General features: G+C 39.7%; 1 protein-coding gene across 2 annotated transcripts; it reads right to left on the minus strand.

Moving 5' to 3' along the window:
• Positions 1-122: 122 nt before the first annotated feature.
• mef2b (myocyte enhancer factor 2b) lies at positions 123-12904 on the minus strand. Of its 2 annotated transcripts, none has more exons than XM_061780751.1 (8): positions 12755-12904; positions 7861-7930; positions 7365-7568; positions 7216-7278; positions 4909-5068; positions 3466-3702; positions 3275-3386; positions 123-2315 (listed from the first exon to the last, which is right to left on the minus strand). In XM_061780751.1, exons 2-8 carry the CDS (start codon positions 7912-7914, stop codon positions 2036-2038), a joined length of 1110 nt encoding a protein of 369 aa, XP_061636735.1. In that variant the 5' UTR covers positions 7915-7930; positions 12755-12904; the 3' UTR covers positions 123-2035. The 2 variants fall into 2 exon arrangements, with proteins under 2 accessions (XP_061636735.1, XP_061636733.1); XM_061780749.1 differs by having other exon boundaries at positions 7150-7278.
• Between the last annotated feature and the right edge of the window lie 3455 nt (positions 12905-16359).

The raw sequence follows: 16359 nt of genomic DNA on the forward strand, positions 1-16359 counted from the left end.
TGTTGGTTACCCTTGTTATAACTTAAAAGGATAGATTTTTAGTTAGAGGTTTTTATTAATGGAATTTCCGTTAACATTTGAAGTCACTCTAGTGCCAAACAAAGCAAGTCGTCAAAGCAGAAGAAAAAAAAATCTGTGTTTTTAATGGGAACAATCAAGTGATGTGTGGGGAAAACAAACAAAAGAAAAGTGTCCATCACCCAGCAGAGACCAGCTCTGACTGAGGAGACGGGACAATTCATTAGATACACACGGGCAATCCAATGGCATCCAATACAAGACTTGTGTCGAAGGAAATGTGTCCTTTTACGAAGAGAATAAGGATAATTTCAATGAGGTATTAATTTATTTTGCCAAACCAACTTTTTCTAGTATTTGGGATGTAATATTGGCTCTGTGGTGCCTCAGTCAACGTGAAATGTGAATTAAAATCGTCTACGTATTCCTGAGTTCCAGACGTTTTTCTGCCGAGAGGCATTTGAAGTACTCGACTTTTCGCTAGCGAAGATCTCTGCCTTCCCTTTCCGCTCCCGAGACAGCGCTGTCAACATAACAAACACATGCTCTCTCAAGTGGGCCTTCTACACCGAGGCAACCAATCAGAGAAAAGGGGGAGTCTTAGCCAAATATGGACAAAGCGGATACAAAACTGGGTCAAACAGAAGAAGCGGTCTTAGGGGCCTTTTCTGGACACTTGTATGACAAAACCAAGGTGTTTTTTGAAATGAAATGGACACTTTCATACTAAAATCACTTTGCAATTTGAAATGGTTTTCCATTCTTTCATTGATTTCCTTTTCAATTATATGTATTAATTTAGTCCTCTTGTTTTTATTGCTAATTATTATTTTTTAATTACTACAATCATTTAAACATCCTTTCAATTGTACTTATTGTATATATTTTTCATTTCTTCTCTTGTATTTTCGTAATGTCTCATTCAACTGGATTTATAATTATTCATTTCTTTATTTGTACTTTTTATATTAAATGTACTTTTAAAAGACTTTCCTGTATAGCAATTCATTTATGATATTTTTTAGGTATTTATTTTAAAATGTTACGGTACTTGTAATTTATTTAATTTACTTTTTTTGAATAATCCCCTTTAATTGTATTTATTGATTAATTTAGGTCACTTGTAATTTAATAATTTTTAAATTTGTCATTTTTATTTTAGGATTTCTACTATTTCTTATTTCAATTGTATTTATTTATAATGCCTATGTTTCATATTTGAAATTGTTCACTTAACTTTTGATTCCAATTTGTTTTATATCTTTATTTGTAATTATTATTTTTCAATTTAATGATTATTCACAAAAATCATAATTGCATTTATTAATTATTAATAATATAATGATCAACTTTCCATGCCTCATCTTAACTGTCATTTGTTTTTTAAATTCCCCTTTAAATTGTATTCACTAAAGTATTTGTCATGGGTGTTCCGGTTTTTGTCCTCCCCCCCGCCCCCGTCTCGTACACACCTGCTCCTGAGAGCATCTTCACCACCTGTGCCTCGTTCACCCTGATTACCCCTTGCATTTAACCTCGCGTCTCATACTTTCTAGTCGTCAGTTCGTCGTCCATTGTTTCCACGTCACAGACTCACAGTAAGACTAGACCCTGTTCCGATTCTCGACCTCGCCTTTTTGCTTCACGATTTTGGATACTGTTGCCCCTTTTTTTTGTATTGCCTGCCTGTGTATCGACCTCTGCCCGTATAGTCAACCTCTCTTTTTGAAACTGTCCATTTTGTTTTGGAGTCGTGCATTTTTGGGTCCTATCCTCTGTTCCGTTCATGACATTATTTGCATTTATTTAATTTTCATGTGTATTTTCGTAAATAATAATTAAATTTTTTTTAAGAATGTCATTGACCAGAATTCTCCGTGTTCTCTGTCGGACACATTGCGGTCATCTCCCACCATGCGCTTCGAGTTACAGTTGCTTTAGTTTTCGACCCGGTTCTTGCTTTGAATGTCATGAGATTGTGCGCGTGTAGCTAACGAAGCGTCCACTGAGTGCGTAGCTATCTCTGCCATCCCTCACACGCGTTCGACTGCTCGGGCATCCCTCCATCCTCTCGGTCGTGCAAGTAAGTCTCGGACCCGGGTCCCGGGGGGCTGTGGCGGGTCGAGCCGGGCCTGCTGGCGGGCGACTGGTCCCGCCCGAGGCCGAGGCCGAGTACGGGGGAGGAGGTGGGAGAGGCCATGTGCTGCTCAGGAGAGCTGCGTTCTGATTTGACGTGCACGCCGAGGCAGGGAGGATGCGTCAAGGTAGAGGGGAAAGGGCACACCCCGGTGGACATCCTGGGAATAACAGCACAGGGGTTACTAGGTTATTCTTGCAACACGCAAAAGAAATTTAGCCTGAAATAAAAAATTAAAAAAAACTGAATGAGTTTATTATTGTGATTGTGTATACAATACATGTTTATATAATGTAATAAACGCACACCTAACGTAATATAATAACTGAGTGTTTACATAATACATATTTATAATTACATCTACTGAATACATTTAATAATAATATATATATACACACACACACAGCAGCCATTCATAATACAAACGTTTAAAAAGGAAAAGAACATCAATGTCTTCCTTCAGTACAGTTTAAATGTTCAAAGGGAGTAGGAAGAAGCAAAAAAATACATTTTTAAAACTATCTAGTCATACCCCTTGTCTATAAATCTGGACTCAGATCACATTAATAAAATGGCTTTAGTACCGTGATGTATGCCAAAAGAAAAGACAAAACAAAAAAACATGCTTCTCTATCATTTTACCCTTGTACTCCTACAGAGACATTTATACACATTTTCATTACACTCAAGCTAACACATCCAGAATGTCTGACATTTCTGCAGTTTCTCATGGTTATACCTGCGTGATATATATATCTGTGTGTGTGATGATATGTAAAATATTATATTAGTGGTAATTTTTTTTTAGACTATTGTTGCAACATTTAATTACATATTTCTTGGGTATTTTTGAATATTTAAATTGTTTCCTGTATCAACAATATTAAAAATAAAAGATGCATCCAACATTTTGCCTGTCATCCTGGCAAAATAATATTAGCCGAAGCTCTCAGTATAATGCAGTGCATGTTTACACCAACCCCAATAATAAACATGTTAAGTTAATACCGTCTCAAGCTGCCCATTATTATCTTTGTAAAGGCGGCGCTTGCATTTATTAGAGTGTGTGACTGCGTAGTGAATGTACCTCAACTGTAATGCATTATATTAGATCCTTACCCCTGATTTATGTGAGGCCCGTGGAGTTGGCGTGCAGGCTGCATTGAGTACCAGGAATTCACTGCGCCTCGCTGCAGGCTCACAGAGTGATGGAAACCTGGTTGGCTGTACTCTTGACAAAGACAAATGCAAAACAATATCTAAGTTAAACATAGTGAAATAATAAGAGTGGTAAACAAAGCGTCAGGTACCAGAAGCTCCAGGGGAGGCGAGGCTGTAACCAGCCAGAGTGTGGCCCAGCAGCCCAGCCTTGCCCATGGCGCCATGCAGGCCCGTCTGGTACAAGACCCCCCTGCTCATGGCGGGGTTCGGGCCGGCGCCTGAGCCCTGGTTGGCCGCGTCTCCCGGTAGGGTCAGAGGGGATGCTGGAGGCGGGGTCTTGGGGTCGAGCCCTCGGCTCACGTGGGAGAAGACGGAGTAGCCGATACCTGCGGAGGGAAGTGAAAAAGATGATGTGAGCAACTGTGATACCTTCACACTTCTTCTTTCTCTTGCACCTTTTCCTGACTGTGTGGAAAGTAACACAATATTGTATAAAAAAAATTTGAATTAGTTAATTTTTAGGATGGATAGTTTTGACACAAGAAAGTGCCGAAAGACTGTAAGATGTGTTATACAGTGGTACCTTGACTTATGAGTTTAATTAGTTCCATGACCACGCCCATAACTCAAAACACTTACACACAATTCGTTCCAGCCTTTTCCTAAAAAGCAAATTAGAGAAAATACTTTATAAAAACATTTTTTTTTCTGAGGAAATCACAACAATTGTGATTCAGTAGGCTGCTGTAATATTAGTCGTTTTTTGCAGAGAATAAAGAATACATGCTTGTGAGTATTGTTATATTTTCTGTCTACATGTGTTGATGCCTATTTGCGACCTGCGGTCCAATTTTCTGCGGCCCACAGCATATCCTAAAAATTACATTCACATTTACATTTCCTGCACTTTGCTCCAATTCAAGGTCCGATTTGTGAGCACGTCACATTAATGATGCTCAAGTACGGGAGATGGGATTCAGCTGTTGTTCAGTGCAGGGCCGAATCTATTTTAGTAGGATAGAGGGGCGCGGGCCATCCCAAAAATCTTGATAAATCCTATACTATCGGCCTTATCAAGTTTAACAGAAATGTTATGTATCAGGTTTTTACAATAAGTATAATACAAACAAAATATAATTTGCTTGCTTGATTGATTTTAACGTGTTCAATAATGTAAAGTCGAAGATTTTCAAAGTGGCCCTTGTATCCTTCATTTCTTCTGTACGGGGCCCTGGAAGGAAAAGGTTTGGACACCCCTGCTGTAAGTGAAGGGGTTAAAAATAGATGATAATCAGGAATCCGTACAGTCACAGTGGAGTTACTTTTGATGACATCACAAAGACTGGCAGGTGTGACAACAACTGGAGACAGAAACCAAAGATGGCTACAGCGGTGAAAAAGTCAAGTTTCGTAAAATACACCCCAACACACACAGGCACCGCACACTTCCTGTGAGGGGACAGACAGCTGCGTGCACACTAGTTCAAGAATATTGGAACAACTTGTGTGTGGATATACTGTATTGCCAACCTCACAGCAGACTTCATACAAATCTTGATTAGAATGGATGCATGTGAATGTTTCTTCTATACCTGAGTGTGGAGGCAGGAAGGAGGCGTGAGCTGCTGGTGGAGCCGGGCTGGCACATTTAAAGGCCGGGGGTCTGTGGGGGACCACGCCGGGTCCGGATGAGACGGGGAAGCTGCTCTCTGACACCAGGAACTGGGCTTCCGGGGAGCGCAGGGGCGGAGCCTGGAGAGAGACATGATCGTACACACTCACTGGTCACTTTGTTAGAAACAGTAACCTGCCTCTATTTTGGAGGGGAAGGGACTGAGCCCTTCCAAATAGTCATAGTTTAAACAGTGAATATAGCACAAACTATGATCCTAAAACACCTCAATATAATTTAAATCACATTTTACAACATTACCCTAAAATATAAATGGCTTATAGTTGATTTTATTTTCCAGAAATGCACCAGAAGTCCACGTGTAAAGTGAAAGCTTGATTTAACGGATTCTGATTTAACAGACTACGGATTTAACTGACGGAAAATAGTTTCCAGTTGGAACTCAAAATCATCCCTCCAATGCGCCAGCGAGGTAAATCCGGATAAACTTGAACACTTTTCAAACATTTTCAAGCTCTATCACCTTTATACACAACACTTTAGTACTGTACTGGGTGTTTTTAAGCCAGGAAAAAAAAGTACATAACCTTTAGGCCACAAAAATAGTGTCACAAACAGATATGCAAATAGTGCCGCGTGGCGAGACTACTACAGCGAGTGCACGAGTAGTATATAATTGGCCCCACAGAAATGTGACAACAAACTCAGACAAAAAAAATTGGCAGCATGTTGCAACGGAATTGTAGGTTAGCTGTTTAAGAAGTTGATTGCAAGAGGGAAGAAGCTGTTGGAATGTCTGCTAGTTCGAGTTTGCATTGATCGGTAGCGCTTACCTGACCCATAAACCAACAACACATGCATTGGGCCCTACAGAAACATTATTTGCTCTAGTCACTTAAATGACTGAATGAAGAAGCTGTTTGCTGAACAGACTTATGATAGTGTGTGTATGTATGTGTGTGTGTGCGTGCGTGCGTGCATGCGCATGAGAGAGGGAGAGAGAGAGAGAGAGAGAGAGAGTGAGCGAGAGAACAGAACGTACCCAAAACATGTTTTACATTGACTTATAACCATAAAATAGGGCTAATGTTGCCAGACGCACTGCCAAAACTACAACAGAACCTCTGCAACTTACTGCAAGGTGTTTTCTCAAGTAAGAAGTGGGCTGAAATATCCACATTTGGGCAGACGCAAAACTACAATGCATCATAAAGCTGTTGCTTTTCGGAGTCTGTAAACACTGGCTGTTTTTTTTCCCCTAAAATGAGTCATTTTGATTGGCCCGTGAAGGCTTTGTGTGCGATCATGTGACTGCCTTGTGCTGTCCGATTGGTAAATTGGAGTCAAATGATCTAGTGATCACATTGAATTGGCTAAATGGCGCCCTATGCGGAAGTCGAAAATGAAGTCTAAATATGGATCGCGTACGCAATCATGGATAAATAAAAGTAGCGGGTGGCATGTTGATCATAGTAAAGGAGTAAAAGTATTGATTCTTCTTAACATAAATACTCAAGTGAAAGTAAAATGTATGCTGCATTCAAACTACTCTGACAAGTACAATTTATCCAAAATTTTACTTGAGTAAATGTAACAGAGTAAATGTAGCGCGTTACTACCCACCTCTGCATATCAACATACTTCCTTGACACCAACTATTACATTCCTATTAGCCAGGGCTTTGGCATGGAGTGTCATAGCAAGAGCACAAAAAACACAAACAGATGAGTTTTTCAGCAATGAGCTGAGGATGCACAAAACAAATTCAGTGAATTTGTGAAGAGAGGAACAAGAATAGGGAGGTATGATCATGGTAATTGTATTGAATATTTGGGTTACTTATGAAGCTAAACAGTGTCAAAGAACATTAATACCTCCGCCAAAACAAAGTTTGTGTATTGATGACAGTTTGATGTTTGTTTAAAAAAATCTTTTCTGCACTCAATGTAGTTTTCCTCGTTTATTAACTTTCAGAACGCTTGTCCCGAGAAGGCTCCGGTGTTTATACGATTAAAACAACATCTTTTTTTGATAAAGTAAGGAGTAAAAAGTACATATATCTGTTCTCAAATGTAGGCAGTAAAAGTGAAAAGGAAAAAAAAAACAGATGTACAGATACCTGAAAAAGTATTTGTATTTCGTTACTTCCCACCACCGACTGTGTGTGTGTGTGTGTGTGTGTGTGTGTGTGTGTACTGACATAAAGGCGCTGGCGACCCGCAGACAGGTCCCCGCCGTCGCCATATTGATATTTGTGGCCGGTCACCTGCATGCTCTCCTCGCCTTCGAGCTCCGAGGCATCCAGATCGAGGCCTTTCCTCCTCAGAGTCTGACACCAAATACAAAATAAGAACAGAGGGGGAGAAAAAAAATATAATCAACCAAATTGATCTAAAGTTGGTGAAATTCCCATACCTCCAGTATGTCGGTGTTGGTGCGGCTCTCGTGTGGCTCGCTGTACTCTGTGTACTTGAGCAGCACTTTGTCCATGTCTGTGCTGGCGTACTGGAAGAGGCGATCGGTGCTGTTGAAGATGATGAGGGCGATCTCGCAGTCGCACAGCACGCTCAGCTCGTACGCCTTTTTCATCAGGCCGAACTTGCGCTTGGTGAAGGTCACCTGCGATGCAAATATATATATTTTTTAAATCTCACAGCACACTACCAGACAAAAATGCCCAAAAAGTTAATACACAAGTGAAGTGTACCTTCTGCCATCAAGTGGAAGAGCATTTAATTGTTCTGCCTCTCACTATACATCAATGGCATAGATAGACGACAATATTTGTCGTGAATAAATAATTTCCGGGCCGATTTTGTGCGGTTTGCCTGGTGACTCTCACATCACACTAAAGTGGTTGGGAACCACTGCTGGAGTCCACGTATAAATAAATCATTTGTGATCGGCTCACCTGTCGGTTTCTCTGGTCCAGAATGCGAGAAATTTGTATTTTCTTTCTTCCCATCGCTCCTGTGGTTCACCTATATGAAAACATATTAGCATGTGAGAGGAGCAGAATACCAAAAGCAAAATGGGTTTAAAAAATAAAAGGTTATGTTACATGTCGATTCAAATAGTTGGCACAGATTTTGGGGGGGGGGGGTCGAAATTTCATTTTTAGTAATTGTAATAGCACTTGCGACGACAAGCATTGGCCCAAATGATGTCTTTTTCTTCAGTTTAAAAAGTTAGGTTTTATTTGTCCCAATCTTTTTCTAAGACGTTTATTAGGGATGTCCCGATCACTTTTTTTTGCGTCCGAGTCCAACCCTTTGATTTTAAATATGTGCTGATACTGAGTGTGTATATATATATATATATATATATATATATATAAATAACACACACACATAACTCTGCCCAGCGACAAGTGACCCAGCAAACATTTGACCGTTGGAAAAAACAAAAAGATTCTGCTGTCAAGAGAATAAAAATTTTACTTGCGAAGGAATCACTGGTTATTTTTTTGTTGTCTATTCTGTTTGTTGTCAACTATGTCTGATGTCTTGTTGTCGCCCAGCCTTAAACAAAAGACATCAGAAGTACAAGTCTGCAGATGTCTGCATGGTGGCAAGTCCTACGTCTCTGCTGAGGTTTTCTAGCCAACGAAAAAAAAAAAAAAATGGCTGTGACTTGGACTAATGGACGTCAATGTGCACGCCACAATCCGTCCATGTCATCACGCATGCTGCCCCTCTTCAGTTCGCATCAGGGCTTCTTAAGCCCACGCATGAGAGAAGAGTGGGTGGCTCGTACAGGTTCACAACTTGCCTTCCCAAACACACAGTTTTCCTTCAACTGTTAGCTTCTCGCTATTGGCCAGACGACCTTTTTAAAAAAAAAAAAAAAAAAAAAAAAAAAAAAAAGTCATCTGTTCAATATTTTTAAACGAATCTCTCGGGGACGAGTACTGCGGTGGGGCACTGCTGCCGGCCCGGTAAGCCAGACGGCGTGGGTGTCAGACTGTGTGGACTTCAGGGGCCACGCTAACTTTAGACTGCATCGCCTCATGGGGGTAAAAATATACCATGCTCTTTCCAAGGGGACTTGAGACGCTTTCACTGAATTCACATTGTTTTCCCATCAGAAATCCATATAGAGTGTTCCGTCACTATATGCCTACTCAACGATTGCAGATTCCCTGCATTGCGGATTTCTCCGACGAGTACCACTCTTCTGAACTCCTGAACTGTCCGTCTAGTCCAGAGGAGTTTCCACTGGTTTTTCCCCCCTCAATAATGCACATGTATTTCTATATTTAGAGGCATGTCCCCCATACTGATGATGCCTTAGCGGATATGGCGGTAGCGTTTCCCACGACCCCTGAAGTGTGCCGCGTACACAGGCATCTTGGGCATTTGGGGAGGAAATGCCCACCACATTACCTTATAAAGGGCCAAGATAATCATATTCATATCAAGTCTTATCGTTGGTCAGGGAGGAAGTCATTTGGGAGTAATTTAACTAACGTGATTGCATCAAATTTAAAAATCTATGTATTCATATAATCCATATATTAAAAAGTTGAACAATATAGAGTTATTCTGGAAAATCAGTTAAGAGTCAGACTTGACTGTAACATCGAAAACGGTGGTTCTCGAACTTTTCCCACCATGTACTTGCATAGCAGGCCTGAGTTTTCATAAAAAAAACAAAAAAAAACGACACAGGTAATAATGTTGTAAGCCATGGCAAAGTTATGCAGCTCGCACATGAACAGTGCATAAATATAGGAATATAATATACTGCACTTAAATAATGCAATGAAAACTTATTGCTCAAAAGTTCAAGAAAAAAACAAATCTACCTATAATACATAATTAAAACAAAGCATTCTTAAAGTTTAGATGCAAATGTATTGAACTTAAAAGTTCAATACAACCAAACTGTACTGAGGCGATGACTCTTTTGGGTACCACTAGAGTTACAAGTGAGAATTTGAGAATAACTAGTCCTAATTCCACAAGTGTTTTATCTTTGGCTTTTTGTTGTTGTTGTGATAACACCACAGACGGGTCCCAGTAACACCAAAAGAGAAACAATGCGATGAACACCGTAGAACTGGCATAATTTGAGCAATACAATGAATTATTTATCACATGTGCACACAAATAAAATGATCAGACAGATGCTAACGTACTGTAAATACTGTAGCATCATGGCTAATGACTCGTGTGGAAATGACCAGAGAAGCTTGCCAACAAATTGTGTCCTGTTCTCCCTTCGTTATGTGACTGCCAGGCGTCTTCAAAGGTTGATCAGTTTTACTTTGTTTGTTATAACTAATTTAATTCAAACGTTACCCGCAGAGTTCCTTGTAAACCATGAAGTAGAACACAATCCATGTCCCAATTTGTGGGTTCCCCCTTGCGCCTCAAGGCATGTTATCGCTTCGGCCGTAAGTTGTATACGTGAATGGGGGAGGCAACAAGGGCTTCTGAGTGGGAGATTATTTTTGTTTTATAGAGGAGGTTATCAGTAGAGTTGGGTACGGGCGGAATATTTCTGGCAAATTCAATGAAGCAGAATAAATGATTTAGAAAAACTTAGTTGGACGGGTAGGACATGGGAATAAATGAACAGTAATAGATATGAATTTATATGATTTGACATACAGTAAAAATGACCATATTGTTTTGAGCTGCTGTAAGCAGACATGTACACAAATACTATTTGAAACACTATTTTATTTTACTGCACTTATGTTTTTTTCTTTTTTCTTTTTGTTGTCATAATTGATTTCTTTTTAGCATATCAAACTCTTATTCGACAAACTGTTTTAATGTACACATCTATATACAGTATTTATATGTTCCTGTACTATATATACTGTAAATAGAGTGTGCCAGAATTTATGACTCACTTATCATGTTTTTGAACATGCTTATTTTAGTATTTGATTTTAATGATTTGATTTCTAAATCTGCTTAATAGCTGATTCATTTAATTGTGTGTACATATAAACAACAGAATGTGATGAGCTATATGGCACATGCCAAAAGATTTGTGCTTTTACAAGATTTTCTGTTAGTAAATCTTTATAGTGGATATAAAGTCTCCACACTCCTGTTCAACTGTGGTATAAAAAAATGAAACCAAGATGCAGTAAATCATTCCAAAACCTTTTCCACCATTAATGTCACCTACAACATGTACAACTCAATTAAAAAAAAAAAAAATCTGTTAAGGGGAAAAGTAAGAAATGTAAAATAACCTGGTTGCATAACTGTACACACCCTCAAACTAATACTGTGGCTTATATTACAGCACTCAAGTCTTTTTAAGTGGGAGTCGATCAGTGTGCCACGTCTTTTATGTGCCAATATTTGCCCACCCGTCTTTGCAAAAAAGATGAGGGTATCTCATGTGGGTAGACTTTTTACATCCACTGAGTATATACACATAGATACTATGCTGTATATCACGGGTGTTTGGCCCAAACCTGTCCAAATTTGGTAAATGTAATGTTTTTCACAAATCCATACTATTGGTCAGTCCCCATGTGGATGTGTTATTTATACAAATTATTAACTAATATAAAGTGTTACAAATGGATTGCTGTTTGATGATGCAACGTTAATGGCTTTTGTTTGTTTTGGATTTTTCAGGGGTTTTGGAGATGCAAGGTTTCCACCCGACGCCAGTCAATCTTTCAGTTACTGGTAAAGACAAAGATCAATTATTACTATTTTTATAAATCAAGTTTATTCCTGCTCATTTCCATATATTACTATACATTATTTAGCATCCTTGGGTCCCTTGATAGGCCTTCCATAGAAGTATTTCTCTTTTTATGTATTATTATTTATAACTTGATAATAATATCCATCCATCCATTTTCTGAGCCGCTTCTCCTCACTTGGGTCGCGGGCGATAATAATATTACAATACAAAATATAACAAATATAAAAATGTATATAATCCATCCATTTTCTCTACCGCTTATCCTCACTAGGGTCGCGGGCTGCTGGAGCCTATCCCAGCTATCTTCGGGCGGGAAGCGGGGTACACCCTGAACCGGCCGCCACCCAATCGCAGGATATATATATATATATATATATATATATAATTATTATTAGTCTCTGGGTAAAGTTTCCGACTTTGAAAATTCCTTCAATTTCAGGAGTAAATGCTGTCAAATTGTCCGATGATCAAATTCTAAGTGAGGACAATTAAAGGCGCTTATGCTTAGACACTTTATTAGGTACGTCTACATTGAACTTTACATAAATAATAAAGAAGGCGTTTGTTATTGTGGTTGGAGTTTGCAGTCGCGATGCATTTCTACATCGCTGTACGCGGCAAGCTCAATAATAAATGTGTTGTTGATGAATACCTCTCTTTGAGTGAACACGATAAAAGCAGTCGTAAAGATAGAAACATTTGCTGGATTTGTTCACCATTACACATGGTGGGGGTGGGGGGGGGGGGGGGTCAAGCAGTTCAACAATGGGGCCTTCGCCAAGTGCAGTAATGTGCAGGAAATATTTGTCTAATTTTAACAGGAGATAATTGAATTGCCTTGATATTTTTGATAGAGTCAGCATAGCAACAGAACTGAATATATCTATCTGTGTATCCATCTGGGCACGATGCAATTTCCACCGCAAACAGTGGACGCCATACTTCCAAATAAGATTTAAAAAAAGATTTCCGCGCACAATTTACCCTGTTGAACTGCTGACGTCGGTTTAAGAATAGCCTGGAGTTGCTGAGCATCTTTTTTTATTAATAAAGACTCGGCTTCTTGCACAGCAACACAACAAGTTATTTGGACACAGAAATGAAATATGCAGCAATCTCACCTCTCTATCCTCACACTTGTTGAAGGCCCTTGCACATCAATGAACGCACAGGAGACGTCCGATCCACAGGAGGAAGTTTGTGTCTGTGTCAATCGAGATTACAACCTGATGTAGAAGGAGAGCGGTGCCCTCACACAGCTGGCTGACTCAACCCGCCCTCCTCCTCCTCCTCCTCCTCCTCCTCTTCCTCTTCTTGTCACCATGCATGCAGGCCAATCCAAGACATGGACTTCAATTTCTACATTTTTGCATGAATGGACCACCTAGTAGTAACACATTTAATATTGTTACAGTTAATAACACGTTCCTATGTGGAAATGTTTTTTAAAGCACAATCAATGTATATCAGGGGCGGACACATTTTTTATGTTCGAGGACTACATTTGATTTTCAAAACAGTCAAATGAGCCAGGTCATCAAAAAAGGTAAAATTATTTGTAAAAATGTGACATACAAATTATATAAATATTTATTTATTAATGCACACCAGGGCTTGACATTAACGCCTGCCAACTAGCCAAATGCGGATGGATTTCTGCAGGGGCGGGTAACATTGCCACTCCCACTTTCCACTTTGGTGGGTTCAATTTTACGTGTATATTTTAAGAAACTCTCAAACTTCTCAACTGGTACTGAAACAGGATGTCACCATGAAACTGCTGCGTCATTAATTAGATTGAGGTCTGCCATGTATTCCGTTTGGATTTGACCCATTGCCAGTGACAGCCATTACAAAGAAAATACAAAACAAAAAAGTCTAATGAAAAGATAACAGGAAATATATTCACTGATTTACAACCCCAATTCCAATGAAAGTGGCACATTGTGTTAAACAGAAAATTACGTTAAAAAAACAGAATACAATGATTTGCAAATCAGTTCAACCTATGTTTAATTGAATACACTACAAATACAAGATATTTAATGTTCAAACTGATAAACTTGATTGTTTTTTAGCAAATAATCATTAACTTGGAATTTTCTGGCTGCAACACGTTCCAAAAAAGCTGGGACAGGTGGCAAAAAAGACTGAGAAAGTTGAGGAAGTCTCATCAAAACCTGTTTGGAACATCCCACAGGTGAACAGACTAATTGGGAACAGGTGGGTGCCATGATTGGGTAGAAAAGGAGCTTCCCTGAACTGCTCAGTCATTCACAAGCAAAGATGGGGCGAGGTTCACCTCTTTGTGAACAAGTGCGTGAAAAAATAGTCGAACAGTTTAAGGACAATGTTCCTCAACGTACAATTGCAAGGAATTCAGGGATTTCATCATCTACGGTCCATAATATCATCAAAAGGTTCAGAGAATCTGGAGAAATCACTGCATGTAAGCGGCAAGGCCGAAAACCAACATTGAATGCCCGTGACCTTTGATCCATCAGGCGGCACTGACATCAATGTGTAAAGGATATCACCACATGGCTTCAGGAACACTTCAGAAAACCAATGTCAGTAAATACAGTTCCGCGCTACATCCGTAAGTGCAACTTAAACCTCTACTATGCAAAGCAAAAGCCATTTATCAACAACACCCAGAAATGCTGCCGGCTTCTCTGGGCTCGAGCTCATCTTAAATGGACTGATGCAAAGTGGAAAGGTTTTTTGTAGTCCGACGAGTCTACATTTCAAATTGTTTTTGGAAATTGTGGATCTCGTCTCCTCCGGGCCAAAGGGGAAAAGAACCATCCGGACTGTTATGGACGCAAAGTTCAAAAGTCAGCATCTGTGATGGTATGGGGCTGTGTTAGTGCCAATGGCATGGGTAACTTACACATCTGTGACGGCACCAGTACTGATGAAAGGTACATACAGGTTTTGAAGAAACATATGATGCCATCCAAGCCACGTCTTTTTCATGGACGCTCCTGCTTATTTCAGCAAGACAATGCCAAACCACATTCTGCACGTGTTACAACAGCGTGGCTTCGTAGTAAAAAAGTGCGGATACGAGACTGGCCTGCCTACAGTCCAGACCTGTCTCCCATTGAAAATGTATGGCGCATTATGAAGCGTAAAATACGACAACGGAGACCCCGGATTGTTGAACAGCTGAATCTGTACATCAAGCGAGAATGGGAAAGAATTCCACCTACAAAGCTTCAACAATTAATGTCCTCAATTCCCAAACGTTTATTGAATGTTGTTACAAGAAAAGGTGATGTAACACAGTGGTAAACATGACCCTGTCCCAGCTTGTTTGGAACGTGTTGCAGCCATAAAATTAAAAAGTTAATGATTATTTGCTAAAAACAATAAAGTTGATCAGTTTGAACAATAAATATCTTGTCTTTGTAGTGTATTCAATTAAATATAGGTTGAACATGATTTGCAAATCATTGTATTCTGTTTTTATATATGTTTAACACAACATCCCAACTTCAGGGAAACAGATTGACTATTTTGAGGACGTGACACAATGCGATGCGCTAAAAATAAGAAATGTACGTAGCACCTAGCTCCCCCCAAAAAAAAAAAAGACAAAAAGTGTACGCTGATGCAATAGATAGCAACAAATGACCTCCGGGGAATTGTGCGCTGAACTCGTAGTGCGCTGGGGGACGTTTTTGTTCCTCACGGAGGTGTTTGTTTATGCCATTAGTGCCTTAGTCTAAACACTGTGCGAGCTACCACAGGGAAAAACAGCATGCGTCACATTCTATGTCCTCACCACCACTGCCAGCAGAACTGTGGTGGCATCTGTAAAGCTGATATTGATGCTAGAGTTGAAAAATAAAGTTATTTTCACTTTTTTTTTTATGACTAAAAAGGAGACGGTGAAAGGCAATTGCGGCCAATGAATGCCAGTTGGGGACCTTGTAGTTATAGTCATAGGTGGGGAAGTGGGTTCTCACTATGCTCATGGCAGTGCCCCTGGCGTCGGGCCCCTCTGGCTGGATGGCTGGATGGCTGCTTGGCGTGGGGGCTCCCGTCTCATGCCCGTGGCTGCTCTCCTGATCACCCTTATCATAGCAATTATGACCATAGAAGACTTGAATCCAATGTGTCATTGTACTAGTTATATAATGCTTTACTTTCAGCATCTTGTTGACAGCTAGTGCTTTGTCTTTTGTTGTCTTCTTTTTCCTATATCATTTCGTTACCTTTTCACTCTCTCTCTCCTTTTATTTCTGTCACGTCCCTTTAAAAACGTTGTTGTGTCCTACTGAACGACTGCAATTCTCAATAAATATCCAACAGAATACAAAGAAACCACAGTGGCAGTTTAAAAAGGGATTATATAATCTTACTTTCGTATTGACCTACTAACCGAACTAGACAAAAAAAAAAAAAAAAAGTGTGAAATTAAACAACCAAGTTAATTTCTTGGTTTCCATCCATTTCCGAAAGTGTCTGTAAGCGACAGCCACGAGATCTAGCCCTTTGTTTCACATGCATTCGCCGCCAAGTGCTCACGCCAAGATGACCGGCCCTCAAAACGAACAGTTTTCAGCAAGACAAGAAATAGTGTGAAAGCATGTCACAGACCTGGGAAATGTTGGAAATTGAAATACGTCTCCTAAAAAAAATACTTGAAGCAAAAGCCATTTAAGAGTTACAGAAGGTGCTCGAGAGGCCTTCCTGTCACTTTCCTGAAACTTCTCAC

The sequence above is a fragment of the Phyllopteryx taeniolatus genome, chromosome 7, assembly GCF_024500385.1.
Source record: "Phyllopteryx taeniolatus isolate TA_2022b chromosome 7, UOR_Ptae_1.2, whole genome shotgun sequence".
In the NCBI taxonomy this organism is placed as follows: Eukaryota; Metazoa; Chordata; class Actinopteri; order Syngnathiformes; family Syngnathidae; genus Phyllopteryx; species Phyllopteryx taeniolatus.

What these genes read in the sequence shown, in the direction of transcription:
- mef2b (XM_061780749.1), bottom strand. Translation starts at nt 7,914, where the DNA reads ATGGGAAGAAAGAAAATACAAATTTCTCGCATTCTGGACCAGAGAAAC. An exon ending in TGGACCAGAGAAACCGACAG is followed by an intron (nt 7,569 to 7,860) that starts GTGAGCCGATCA and finishes TTTGCATCGCAG; the next exon opens with GTGACCTTCACCAAGCGCAA. An exon ending in CGCCTCCCCTGGAGCTTCTG is followed by an intron (nt 3,387 to 3,465) that starts GTACCTGACGCT and finishes GTCTTTGTCAAG; the next exon opens with AGTACAGCCAACCAGGTTTC.